At 27.7% G+C, this 13,592-nt stretch overlaps 1 protein-coding gene across 1 annotated transcript in view; it reads left to right on the top strand.

The window, feature by feature from the left end:
* Positions 1-13,592, top strand: part of LOC100209709 (FACT complex subunit SSRP1) — a 45,449-nt gene that overhangs the window by 31,419 nt on the left and 438 nt on the right. The window contains exons 7-15 of the mRNA XM_065807503.1: positions 1,118-1,253; positions 3,636-3,739; positions 3,958-4,086; positions 4,933-5,154; positions 5,228-5,433; positions 5,627-5,675; positions 5,885-6,014; positions 9,521-9,694; positions 13,193-13,510. Of these exons, the coding sequence (XP_065663575.1) occupies positions 1,118-1,253; positions 3,636-3,739; positions 3,958-4,086; positions 4,933-5,154; positions 5,228-5,433; positions 5,627-5,675; positions 5,885-6,014; positions 9,521-9,694; positions 13,193-13,510 (1,468 nt within the window). The remainder of the gene's footprint in view (positions 1-1,117; positions 1,254-3,635; positions 3,740-3,957; positions 4,087-4,932; positions 5,155-5,227; positions 5,434-5,626; positions 5,676-5,884; positions 6,015-9,520; positions 9,695-13,192; positions 13,511-13,592) is intronic.

A 13,592-nucleotide genomic window follows, 5' to 3' on the forward strand; every position in this document is an offset into this window, starting at 1 on the left:
CATTAAAATGAAAAAGAGAAGAAAAATTGCAAGAAAAACAAGACTGTATTCATAAAAAATTAGCTCTGCAGAAAATTAAGGAATTAAATGCTGAAAAAACAAAGTTAAATCAACTCATAAGGAAAATGAGACTGAACAAGAATTAAAAATGCTATCACACAAAATGAAATGAACAGATTTACTTTATTTTTGTTTATTAAGATTTTATTTATTTTTATTAAGAAACTGTTTTCTTAAATTTAAAGGTAATTTTTGTTTCGAAGTATTTAAGTTTTTAAAAAGCAAAAAAAAATGATCAAACCATTAAAAATATTTATTTTTTTACTCATAATAACTGAGATATATATATTTGTATTTGAGAGATATATTTTGTAAAATTATATGTTTGCTCTTTCGTCATTTTTACAAGAATTTATTCATTTGCTATCAAAATTTCTGAAAAGAACATTTGGAAAATGAAAAACCAAATATATTGCATATATATTGGCATATGCATCTTTATATTATACTGATTATATTATTATGATTATATATTGTTATGATTATATTATTATGATTATATATTGTTATGATTATATATTGTTATGGTTATATATTGTTATGATTATATATTGTTATGATTATATATTGTTAGACTGCTGTTATTAAACTCTTTGTTGTTATTTTTATAAATTTTGAATCTGCTCCGCTGTTTTGATTTATTTCCATTTTCAAATACTAGTAAAAAGCTTAATTCACTTCATACTAATAATATAGATAAGTCTGAAGCTTAAATTATGATCGTGTAAGTTATATACTATAAGAATATATATATATATATATATATAAAATATATTTATACAATATGTAATATATATCTTTTATATTTTTTTTTTCTTCAAAATATCTTTGGTATTAAACTGGGAAGCATTTACAAGCAAGTTAAAAAATTTAAAAACTCACATTTAAAGATATAACTGATTCAGGGGAAAATATAAGTCAGAAAAAAGTCAGGGAATTTAATGATAAAAAGTGGCTGACCACCCTGGGTTTTTTTATATGAAAAATAAAAATTTAATTCTTTTTAAAAAAAAATAATGATGAAATTAAATTAACTTTTTATTAAATAATTTTTCAGAGGTCGATACAGTATCAGAGTTTATCCAAAGTTTTTGCAACTTCATGGTAAAACATATGATTATAAAATACCCCGTACTGCTATTGTTAGACTTTTTTTGCTTCCTCATCAAGACCAAAGATTCATGTTTTTTGTTGTAAGTTTTTTTTAATGTATTTGAATATTCATTTACAAACATTATTTATAACTAAATGTTATTTATATATTGCGTCTGTATATAAATGTTATTTATATACTGTGAACATCATGTATGATGTTCATAGTTCTGAAATTTGAATACAAAAGAAAATTAAAATATGGTACAACAAGGCATAGAATATTTTATCTCTTAATAAATATAACCCTGTAATAAATGCATGTTTGTTTTCTTTTTTTTTTAAACAAAAAGCAAATCTGTAATTAAAAAAGTTAAAAAAAATTATATAAAATTGTTTTGAATTTTTTTTTTTTAAAACAAAAAAAAAATTTTCTACAAGCAACTATGTAACTAAGCAGCTACCTGGGAGTTAAAATAAAAAAGATGAAATCAGCAGACTTTATCAAAAGCCTTTGGTATGTCAAAAGCAGCAGCCCTCACTCTTCAATTTTATCAGGTCCAACGTCAAAATCTTGAAAAATTTCATTTCTCCTAATCAATCCAAAATTTTATCTTACATATTTTTATGTAGCTTTCACGATATGCACTAAAAACTTTAACATCTAAACATGGCACTGTTAATACTCTGATATTTTACAGCTATTGAAATTTAAACCATTCAGTAAAATTCAGTTTAATGTTTCAAAATTGAACTATTTAACTCAGTTTAAACTTTTAAATTTTTTAAATTGTTCAGTTTTAATTTTTAGTCTCAGAACTAATAGATTGAGCTTTAGAACATTAGGAGATAAAAACTAATAGACTGAGCTTTAGAACATTAGGAGATGAAAAAAAATGAAAAAAACTATAGCCACTATCAAGTAGGCATAAACAAAACCTGTGAATAAAGTCAAGAAGATCTTCTTTCCTCTCATTGTTTAGTTTGTGTTATTCTAGGCAGCTAACAATTTAGCACAAGTTTACATCTGCACTAGCTCATTAAAGAAAAATTGTGAATTTGTTATTATAAGGCTTATTGTGAGGCTGATTAACAGAAATTTCCTGCTTACCCTATAAGTGTTTGCCTAGGAGGTCTTCTACAAGACAGTAGCCGGTTGCAGTTATTATCTAACCAGGATGAGTATTTTTGATTGAGACACTAACTTAGGTCTTTACTTAACCAAAAGTTAGAGTTAATTTCCTCTAGCCTTTGCCTACCAAAGTGAAACCTTCAAGACAGCAGGACATTCTTAAAAGTAATATAAATTTTTTATTTTCATGTCATAGATTTTATTTGAAACAAATTTTGTGGTAGGATGTCTTCTAAATCTTCTAGTTGGTTCTTTGATCATTGAACATCTGCATTTGCTTTTTTGATCATTGAACATTTGCATTTGCTTCTTTGATCATTGAACATCTGCATTTGCTTCTTTGATCATTGAACATCTGCATTTGCTTCTTTGATCATTGAACATCTGCATTTGCTTCTTTGATCATTGAACATCTGCATTTGCTTCTTTGATCATTGAACATCTGCATTTGCTTCTTTGATCATTGAACATCTGCATTTGCTTCTTTGATCATTGAACATCTGTATTTGCTTCTTTGATCATTGAACATCTGCATTTGCTTCTTTGATCATTGAACATCTGTATTTGCTTCTTTGATCATTGAACATTTGTGTTTACTTCTTTGATCATTGAACATCTGCATTTGGTTCTAGCAATACAGAAAATCACAATCAGCAATCAGCAAATAAATAAAAAAATAACTTTTATTTGCACCTAAAACATATTTTTCATAGTTGTATATGTATTAGGAAGTTCAAAATTAACTTTTTTTTCTTAGATTTTTTGTGTAGTTAAACCACTTTTTCTCAATTTTTCATGCTTATTTTGAATTACATTGCATGTTTTTTTCATTATAAATATTTAGCCTTCTAACTTAACTTTAATAAAGTTGACAAAACAATCAAATAATAAATTAAATAAAATCATTATATTATTAAATATAAGCAAAGTAGAATCAATGATAAATATTTTTCTTTTCGATTTATCATTAAAATATGCAATCATTATGTGTAGTTATAACACAAAAAATCAGGCCTTATACGTTAAGCCCATATTAGGAAAAATTTGTCAGAAAACTTGTGAAAATGTGAAATAACTTTTTAAAAGTCATGGTAGGTGATTGTTGATTGCTGTGAGGACTTTCCAAGTTTGATTGCTGTGAGAGTTGTGAGAATATTTGCTATATTTTAAGTAATAACTAAATGGTTTTGATTCGCTATTATATCTGAACATTTTTAATGAACGAATTTTTTAAAATTAAAGGTCATTGTTTCAAAAAATATAAGGCCAGTCACTATAATGGAATAGATGATTAATGAATAATTAAGTTAAACAATAATTTTGAGTTCTGAATTTTTTATTTCAAATTTAGATAAGTATGGATCCACCACTTCGTCAAGGAAACACAAGATATCCATTCCTTATTCTACAGTTTGAACGAGATGAAGAAATGTCTTGTGAACTAAATCTTACAGAGTAACTTTTATTATATATTTTTTTTAAATATTATCAAAAATGTTGTAATATGATCAATTATAATCAATTAATTATTACAATTATATATATATATATATATAATTATATTTTTAATAAGATATCTAAAAATGATAAATCAAAATCCAGAATTAATGTTTTTAAAAAAAAAAAAGTTTTTATGATATATTCTAAACCGTACAAGACTTTAATTTTTTTAGAGAAGAGATTGAAAATAAATATAACAATAAACTTACAAGAAAGATGTCCGGTGCTGTCTTTGAAATTGTTAGTCGTGTTCTAAAAGAAATCTGTCAACAGAAAATAACTGTCCCAGGATCTTTCAAAAGGTTTTACTCTTTTTTTAAATTTTCTGTAGGATAAAAAGATTCAACTCTGCTTCCATCTAGATACACTTTTATAGTAAACTTCCGTCTTGATACATTCTATTATATTATGCTTATAATTCTATTATACACTCTCTGATTTTTCTCATTGAGTTAAGAAAGTTATAAAACTTTATAAATAAAAAATTTTTTTGTTGTTGTCAACAGCTACTTAACTGTTTCATGTTATTTATGTTGTTGGTTATTTAATTTATGTTGTTATGGTTATTTCATTTATGTTGTTATGGTTATATCAGTGCATTTATGTTGTTATGATTATTTCATTGGGTTTATGTTATGATTATATCAGTGTGTTTATGTTGTTATGATTATTTCAGTGCGTTTATGTTGTTATGATTATTTCAGTGCGTTTATGTTGTTATGATTATTTCAGTGCATTTATGTTGTTATGATTATTTCAGTGCATTTATGTTGTTATGATTATTTCAGTGCGTTTATGTTGTTATGATTATTTCAGTGCATTTATGTTGTTATGATTATTTCAGTGCGTTTATGTTGTTATGATTATTTAGGTGCGTTGTGTTGTTATGATTATATCAGTGCGTTTATGTTGTTATGATTATATCAGTGTTATGATGAGTTTTTTCAGATATTTATATTATCAATGTTTTATTTTTTTCTTTATACAAAAATCTATTAACTACAACTTATATAAAGCTTATTGTTCTTAATGTTTTACATAATTATTTCTGTGATGAAAATTTTATCTTTTAAAATTTTCATTAGTTGATTGTAATAATGACAGCCTTATAAAAAGTTATTGTTTTTTTGTTTATTTAAAATATTCAGCAAAACTGGTACAAGTGCAATATCGTGTTCCTATAAAGCAAGTAATGGTTTGTTGTATCCTCTTGAGAAAGGTTTTATGTTTGTACATAAACCTCCAGTGTATATACGATTTGATGAAATATCTTCGGTAAATTTTGCTCGTGGCAGTACAACAGGTCGAACATTTGATTTTGAAATGGATCTGAATAATGGAACTGTGGTTGTTTTTAGTAGTTTACCCAAGTAAAAATTTTTTTAAAATATTTGTAAGAGCATCTTAAAACTTCAACCTACAATACAAAAAATTATTTTTAAGGGATGAGTACACACCTCTCTTTGACTTTGTCAATCAGAAAAAGCTGAGGATTAAAAATAAAGTGGCAAACTCTGGTGGTAGTAACCTTGATCAGATGATTGAGTCAAATCCAGATGAACATGATGCATACTTACAACGAATGAAAGCAGAAGGTGCTGAGCGAGATGATGAGGCAAATGAAGGTGATAGTGAAAGTGAAAGTGAAGGTTAATTATTTTTTATTTTATTTTTTATTTTCTGATTTTTTAAATTATTTTTTATTTATTTTCTTTTCAAGTTTTTCTTATACCAATTGTAAGCAACAATTTTTGTTTGTTTGTTTGTCTGTTTTTATTTTTATTTGTTTTAATTTTTTTATTTGTTTGTATTCTTTGAGAAAAATCTTTTGTATTTTAATAGATGAAGACTTTAATCCAGCAAATGAAAAAGTGGAAAGTGTTCGAGAGGAGTCAGTCTTTTTTTTTCTTTACGTTAAAATAATGATTTTAATAAGTAGTTTTTTTTTTTTATCAAAAACTTTATATATAGTTCAATAAGTAAAAGTCTCCAAATTTCTAATTTCCAATTATTTAAAATTATTAATTTATCTACCTCATCTACCTATTGTAAAGAAACATGCTATATACATTTAGATTTAAAAATGCTATATATACTTAGATTTGATTCTGATGTTGGCAATAGCACAGATGATGAGGATAATGAAAGCAACTCAGAAGCAAAAAACAAAAAAAGAAAATCAGAACCAAAGAAAAATGAACCAAAAATTAAAAGGCCCAAAAAGGATGAGGTACAGTGTTTGAAGGGTTGTTAGGTTTTATCTATTACTTTATTATAAAAATTTAAGAAGAGTACTACCAAAATTTTAAAAAGTAATTATATTTTGAATTAGAATTAATTATAATTAACTTAATTATAAATAACAAATTAGTTTATTAAAAATGCTATATTAATAGAGTGAAAAATAATGATAATATTATTAAACAAATAATTATTGGTTCGCAGGGACGTGTTCCATTGAATGGATCATCAGTTATCAGGACTAACTCGTTTAACCACTGGGGTGGTCACGGCAGATGATGCCCTGTAGTGAATATAACTGTTATGGAAGATTTTAAAACAGTTAACAAATCTGGCTGTACAACTTTGTCATTCCACTGTCAATATTATTGTCTATTTTAGATTATGTCACGACAGATGAACCTTTCTTTTAATGTAGTAAGACCTAGTTTTTTGTACCTCTTTCATAGTTATAAGGATTTAACTCGTACAAGATTTTCGTTGCTGAACTCGTTCTAATACATAGATATCTTTCTAAAGACGAGGATTCCATTCGGTAATACCAAATTCAAGATGAGGGTGTACACAAGTGGTATTTTTTCCATAGTTTTATGTCTTTACTTATAAATGTATATTTCAGTAAACTAAGCATTTTCTCAGCTTTGGACGTTGCAATAGAAGATTAGATTTTAAATTTAAGGTCATAAGAGGCATGGGTGCCAAGGTCTTTTCCAAAGTTTGTGGTAGTAAATTGAATTCTTTTTGCATTGTCTTATTGATCATATTCGGTCATAAAATATGTGTTCTCCAAGGTGGGAGGTGGGGCATTTTTACAAAGACTTTTGTCACTGGTATGCAAGGGAGATCATTGGTGAAATTAAAGAAGAATGTCAGACCAAATGCAAAGCCTTGTGGAACTCCACTGCTTTCCACTTGGATGACGTGTTACCAAGTATGGCATGCTAGGTTCTATCAAAATGAAAGACTTTAATCCAGTTTAAGAATTTCCTTCTATATTATACATCTCCAGTTTATGGAGTACTTCTCTGGAGGGATCTTATCAAAGGCTTTGGCAAAGTCAAAGGAAAATGTATCAGCAGGGAGCCTAAGAGATACTATGGGTCAGAAAGTCTATTGTTTCTAAAAGGTTTGTGACACATGATTATCTATTTGCAAAACCGTGATGTGTTTCTGAGAGAAGTTTGAAGTTTGAGTGTTGTATTATTGTTTCTGATAATGATAATACAAGTGTTGTATTATCATTATCATTTCTGGTTGATTTATAGTGTTAAGTGCTTTAAGGTGGTTGCAGACTGTATTGATCTCAAAGAAATATTAGAAACAAAGTTCCAGGTGCAATGTGTTAAGTCTGGTAAGACATACTATGCTTTTTCAGTCAAGATGAATGGTTGGAATTATTTGTTTAGGATGCCTGCAATGGTGGTCTTATTAATGTCACTTTGAGCAGAGGATGATCAATTTGATTTGATTAATCTTTTTTGTTTCTATTTATGTTAGCAAAATAACATTTGGAGTTATGATTGTCATTGACTAAGTTATGCTCGAAAAACCTAATTGTGTAGGATTTATTTTTCTTCATTAGGTTTCTGACATAATGATGTATTCTCTGATAAGCTTAGTTATTTTCCATTTGCTATGGAAATTAATAAACCATAATTTGCTTTTAATTATGGCAAAAGGTTCATATGTCATCCGTGGCTCTTTATTTCATAATAAGTATGAGTGTTGGTGGGATGAATGCAGAGCAGCATTTGTGGTATTCATTAAACCATATTTGATAGGATTGATCTGTGTTTTTGTCTTTAAAAGCATTTATCTAGTTTGTGTTACTAAAATGCTCATTTATTTTGGGGTAGTTTCTCTTTTTGAAGGCAAATTTGGTGTTGTTAATGTGTGGTGATTTTATAAAGACCTTTGACAGTTGGTGTTCAATGTTCAGTGTAAAATAACCAGTTCAATGTAAAATAACTTGTGATGTATTGTCAAGTAGAGGCCTATGTATAACTTCATTAATTTAGTTAGGTAATTTGGTGATGATAAGGTCAAGAGTATTTTTAATTAGACCACTTTTTGGATGTATGTTGCAGATGAGGCAAACTTGGTTTCCAGCCTTCATTTGACACCAGAGGTGTTGGTCTATTCAGCATGCTATTTTATATTAGGAAAGTTGAAATCACTTTTGATAATCAAACCATTTGTTCGTTTCTTAGCCTAACAAAAAACTGAAAAATTATCTGAAAATCTGGTGCATAAACTGGAAGATTTGCGGAGAAAAGCATCGATTCCTACTGTATCTTATAAATGCATTGTGAAAATGTTTCTTGATTACAATCAAAAGAACAGAAATATTATGAAGTATGTTAACAAATTAAAACATACAGACAAATTGAAGTCCAAAATAATACCATTTCAAAAGCATGCAGAAAATACTTTATTTGAATATTTGATAGTGAAAAGTAAAAAAGGTACCAGAGAACATGATTTCATGATTTAGTACAGCATTCAGTACAACAGCAACATACAAACTGAAGCTGGAGCCTTGTTCCCCGGAAGTTACTGGAAATGAAAAAGATTGTTGTTCATTCAAGACATTAGAAAAAATTAAGAAGTTTTTTTTTGATATTATTAGAGGTTTACCCCAAATGTTTGGGATTTGATATCTTCAAAACTTGACTTGATAGAAAAAAAAGGATTGCACATTTGACGTGATAGAAGAAAAAGGATTGCACATTTGACTTGATAAAAGAAAAAGGATTGCACATTTGACTTGATAGAAGAAAAAGGATTGCACATTTGACTTGATAGAAGAAAAAGGATTGCACATTTGACTTGATAGAAGAAAAAGGATTGCACATTTGAAATCAGAATGAGGAGTACTATAAGAAAAACATGCACAAAAAAAAAAAAAAAAAGTAAAATATCTTTAGCCTGTGTTTTTTTCTTACTATGTTCTATTTTCTACCTCTAATTTTTAATTGTGACGAGAAAGTACAAATACAGTGGTTGATCTTTCATGCTTTAAAAACTTGTCTTTTTTTTTTTTTACTAGGAACATCAACATTTTGAAATTCCTTTTTTGTTTTGCTGATTCATAGAGTTTAATTTATTAGGACATTCTGTTGACTCTTTCTTGCTCTTGAACTTTTTTCACTACATTCATGGAATTGAACTTGATTTTTTTTTTAAATTTTGATAGCTTTGTCAAATAGAAAGAAGTGTTACAAACTTTTTAAAATTTATTCTATTCTAAAGAACCATTATCTTGACAGCAACAGCTAATCATGAATACAATTTAGTTAATATCAATCTATTATCTGATTCTACATCAAAATAATTTTTTAACGCTGTACCTTAATTTTTTATTTATTTTGAATTTTAATGTTTATGATTTGCTACATTTTTTTCACAAAATTTTTTATTCTCTTGAATTACTGGTTTTAACATTTTGTATATTTTTTAGGGATCTAACATTTTAACATTTTGTATATTTTTTAGGGATCTAGTAAAAAAAAAAAGAAGGATGAAAATGCCCCAAAACGTCCTATGTCTGCATTTATGTTATACATGAATGAAGTTCGTGAAAAAATTAAAGCTGATAACCCAGGAATAGCTTTTACTGACATAGCAAAAAAAGGTGGTGAGCAGTGGAAAACACTCACAGATAAAACGGTATTTTTTTGGTTTTATAGTTTTTATTTGAGAGCGTTTTTTAATTTTTTATAGAGATCTCACTGTCTGCGGATAAAATGCCAGTGAGAAATTTTTTTAAAATTTTTGCTTTCAAAATTGCATTTCATAGTTCCATTAAGTAAAAGTTTAATAAAATATAAAGACATCTTTAACAAATGAAGAAAATACAACCTTATTATATAGGTATCTACAGAATTATTTTCTATTTCTTAATAGAAAGAACTTTTTTTTCTAAACTGTTTTTTTTTTCCTGGAGCATCCATGTTTTGTATTATTTTATAGCATTATTTAAACTTTAAATGATGTATTTATTTATTGGAACCTCAAAATCTTAGATTTTGAGGTTCCAATAAATGCAAGTAAGTCGGAAAGCAAGGCCTTTATTTTTATGTTACTAAATCAAAAATTTTTATTGCTTATTAATTGAATTATGAGTTAATTTTCAAACTTAAATAAATAGAAAGTTGCAGTAACAAAAAGGCATTTGCTTGACAGGCAACAGGTATCATGTAGTGAAGAGCGGAGAGAAGTCAAACACGTAAATTTTTTATAGGGTTTTTGCAACATCTTTTTTATTTGATGTATAAACTGAACCAAACAAGTTTTTACGAATAAACCTTCTTTTTAGGCAACAATTCAATCCCAAGTATATAAATTTTTGCTTTTAGAGAAACCGTGCCATTGTGGTAAAGTGGGACAACTGTGAGTAGAAGTGGGGCAAATGAATTTAAAACAAAATTTTAACACAAATTATTAAATAGAAACTGATAAAATCATCTAATCAACATAAAAATGTCCAAGAACTTTCACCAATCGAAATAAGCAAATGGCGACGGGAAGAAGCGGCGCATAAATATTTCTTTTTTCTGTCCCACTTCACTCTAATGTAAACACTTTTTTAAGGTACATTTCAAAATTAGGGCTTCTAGCGCACGCAGGGAAACAAAGCAATTTCTGGTTAATAGAGGGGAAGAAATTTGATTGTTTACATTAAATAACAATATTTAGGCACCACTCCTAATTAGAAATTTCAGGCTGTCCCACTTCTCCCCCATTGTTTGTTAAAGGTTGGTTGCTGCTCAAGCTTGATTGTTTCTTGTTAGCTACCCCAATTTTTTTTTGTTAATTACAACATTTTGTAGTGTGTTGACTAAGGATATAACGTTTATTAACTATGTGTTGTTTTTTAAATACATTTTGATGTTTACTATTATGACAATTTAGTGTTACCTAACCTCAACAGTTTTATGTTTGATAACTACGACAACTTTATGTTTGATAACCACGACAATTTTATGTTTGTCAACTAATGATAATTTCATGCTTTTTAACTACAATAATTTCATGTTTGTTTACCATTACAATTTCTTGTTTGTTTACTACCACATTTTCTTGTTTGTTTACTACCACATTTTCTTGTTTGTTTACTACCACAATTTCTTGTTTGTTTACTACCACAATTTCCTGTTTGTTTACTTCCACAATTTTTTGTTTGTTTACTTCCACTATTTCTTGTTTGTTTACTACCACAATTTCTTGTTTGTTTACTACCACAATTTCTTGTTTGTTTACTACCACAATTTCCTGTTTGTTTACTTCCACAATTTTTTGTTTGTTTACTTCCACTATTTCTTGTTTGTTTACTACCACAATTTCTTGTTTGTTTACTACCACAATTTCTTGTTTGTTTACTACCACAATTTCTTTTTTGTTTACTACCACAATTTCTTGTTTGTTAAATACAAAGATTTCATATTTGTTAACTACAACAGTTTTATGCTTTTTAACTACGACAGTTTCTTATTTACTACGACAATTTCTTATTTGTTAAATACGACAATTTCGTGTCTGTTAAATAACACAATTTCATGTCTGTAAAATTAAAGTGGTTCAAATTTGAACTAACTTTTTATTTTTTAATAAAACAACAAGTGTCAACAAGTGACCACCTGGAGGCCTGTAGAGCTGCACTCTGCAGGCCTCCAATCTTTTAGTAAAATCTTCCAACACATGATGACATAGTTGTGGTTCGGTTTTAGTAATTTGCTCGATTATGTTTTCTGTCAGATGTTGAGTGGTTTGAGGATTATTAGCGTAAACTTTGCTTTTCAAAAAATAAGAAGAGATCTCATGATGCTAGATCACATAATCTTGGTGGCCAGTTAACAGTTCCTCCTCGAGAAATTATTCGTTCACCAACTTTCTCTTTCAAATGATTGATTGTTTCTGTTGCTATATGACATAATGCACCGTCCTGTTGAAACCACATTCTGCACATCAATATGCTCTAATTCGTTAAACAAAAAGTTACTAATCATTGTTTGATAACGAGTACCATTCACAGTAACAGTGTGTCTAATTTTATTTTTAAAGAAATATCGACCAATCAATCCACCAGACCAAAAACCACACCAAACAGTTACTTTTTGTGGATGCAGTTATTTTTCCTATTCAGCTATTTTATTTGTTTATATACCCACTAATTTCAAAATGAGCTTCCTCACTAAAGATCACTTTGTTAAAAAAATAATCACTTTCTTCTTTTGCTGCAAGAGCCCAATTATTAAATGCATGGCGTAATCCATGATCAGTTGGCAATAGTTGTTGTGTTAAATGTTTTTTGTAAGCTTTAAGGTGAAGATACTTAGGCAAAATATTGAATTAAGTGGTTCGTTTTATGCTTAATTGCTGTGAACGATAACAAATTGATGTTTTTGGCTCTTCACTCACACTTTCACTGACTGCAGCAAAATTCTCTAGAGAACAACCACTACGACTGTAAATTTTTTTTTTTGATTTTGAGTTAACTTGTTTCCTCAAATTTATTCAAAATATTTCGAATGGTGGAGTTTGTTGGACAATTTCTTCCATATTTTGTTCTAAATTTTTTTCCAACTTCTGCATAAATTTCACTCAACTTAAGATAATTTTTAACAATGAAGATGTCTTGTTCAATCGTATATTCCTCCATATTTACTAACTGCAATGTTTATACTTGACAGCTGTCAATAAACAGAAACCGTTTTAGTAAAATGGTTTCTGTTTCGAACCAATACAAGTGGCGCAAATTTAAAAAAGTTAATTTAAATTAAACACTATGTACAGCAATTTCATGTTTGTTAAATACGACAATTTCATGTTTGTTAAATACGACAATTTCATGTTTGTTAAATACGACAATTTCATGTTTGTTACAATGAGAGTTTCAAGTTTACAAGCAAATTATATTTTACATTGAAAATTACAAGTTTAACTAAGACATTAAGAATTTTAAATGTTTGTTAACTGCAACATTTACTAACTACAACATTAGTTTTTTAACATTATTTTTGTTTACAACTTAAATGGATATTTTGAATGGTAATGTAGAAAACAAAACAATAATTTTTAGTCTTTTTAGTTTTAACGTAAAATCGTTTTTTTAATTTTATTTTATTCTTCTAAAAAAGTAAGGTAAAAATGAAGATTTACGTTTAGAAATGGGAAAATATGGCAAAAGAAGCAAAAAATAAATATACTATTGATTTTGCGGCTTATTCAAAAACTATAAAAGATAACGGTGGTGCTCCTTCCGTTAAATCAGCAAAGAGTGGTAGTTCAACACAAACTAATAAAAAGTCAAATTCAAAAAACATAAAGGATATGATGAAAAGTAAAGAATCTCCGATGAAAAAAGATGCTTATAAAAGCAAAGAATATATAGATACAAGCGATGATGATTCCACGGATGAAGACGAAAAGAAGAAAAAAACAATACAAAAGATAGAAAAGCCTGTTGTCAAATCGAAACCAGAGGTATTGTTGAATAATATATTTTAGCTATGGTATTGAAAGGTTCTTTGAAGAAAATTATTTTTCAACTTTTTTTTAAACACTT

Source organism: Hydra vulgaris, chromosome 10, assembly GCF_038396675.1.
Source record: "Hydra vulgaris chromosome 10, alternate assembly HydraT2T_AEP".
Lineage (NCBI taxonomy): Eukaryota > Metazoa > Cnidaria > Hydrozoa > Anthoathecata > Hydridae > Hydra > Hydra vulgaris.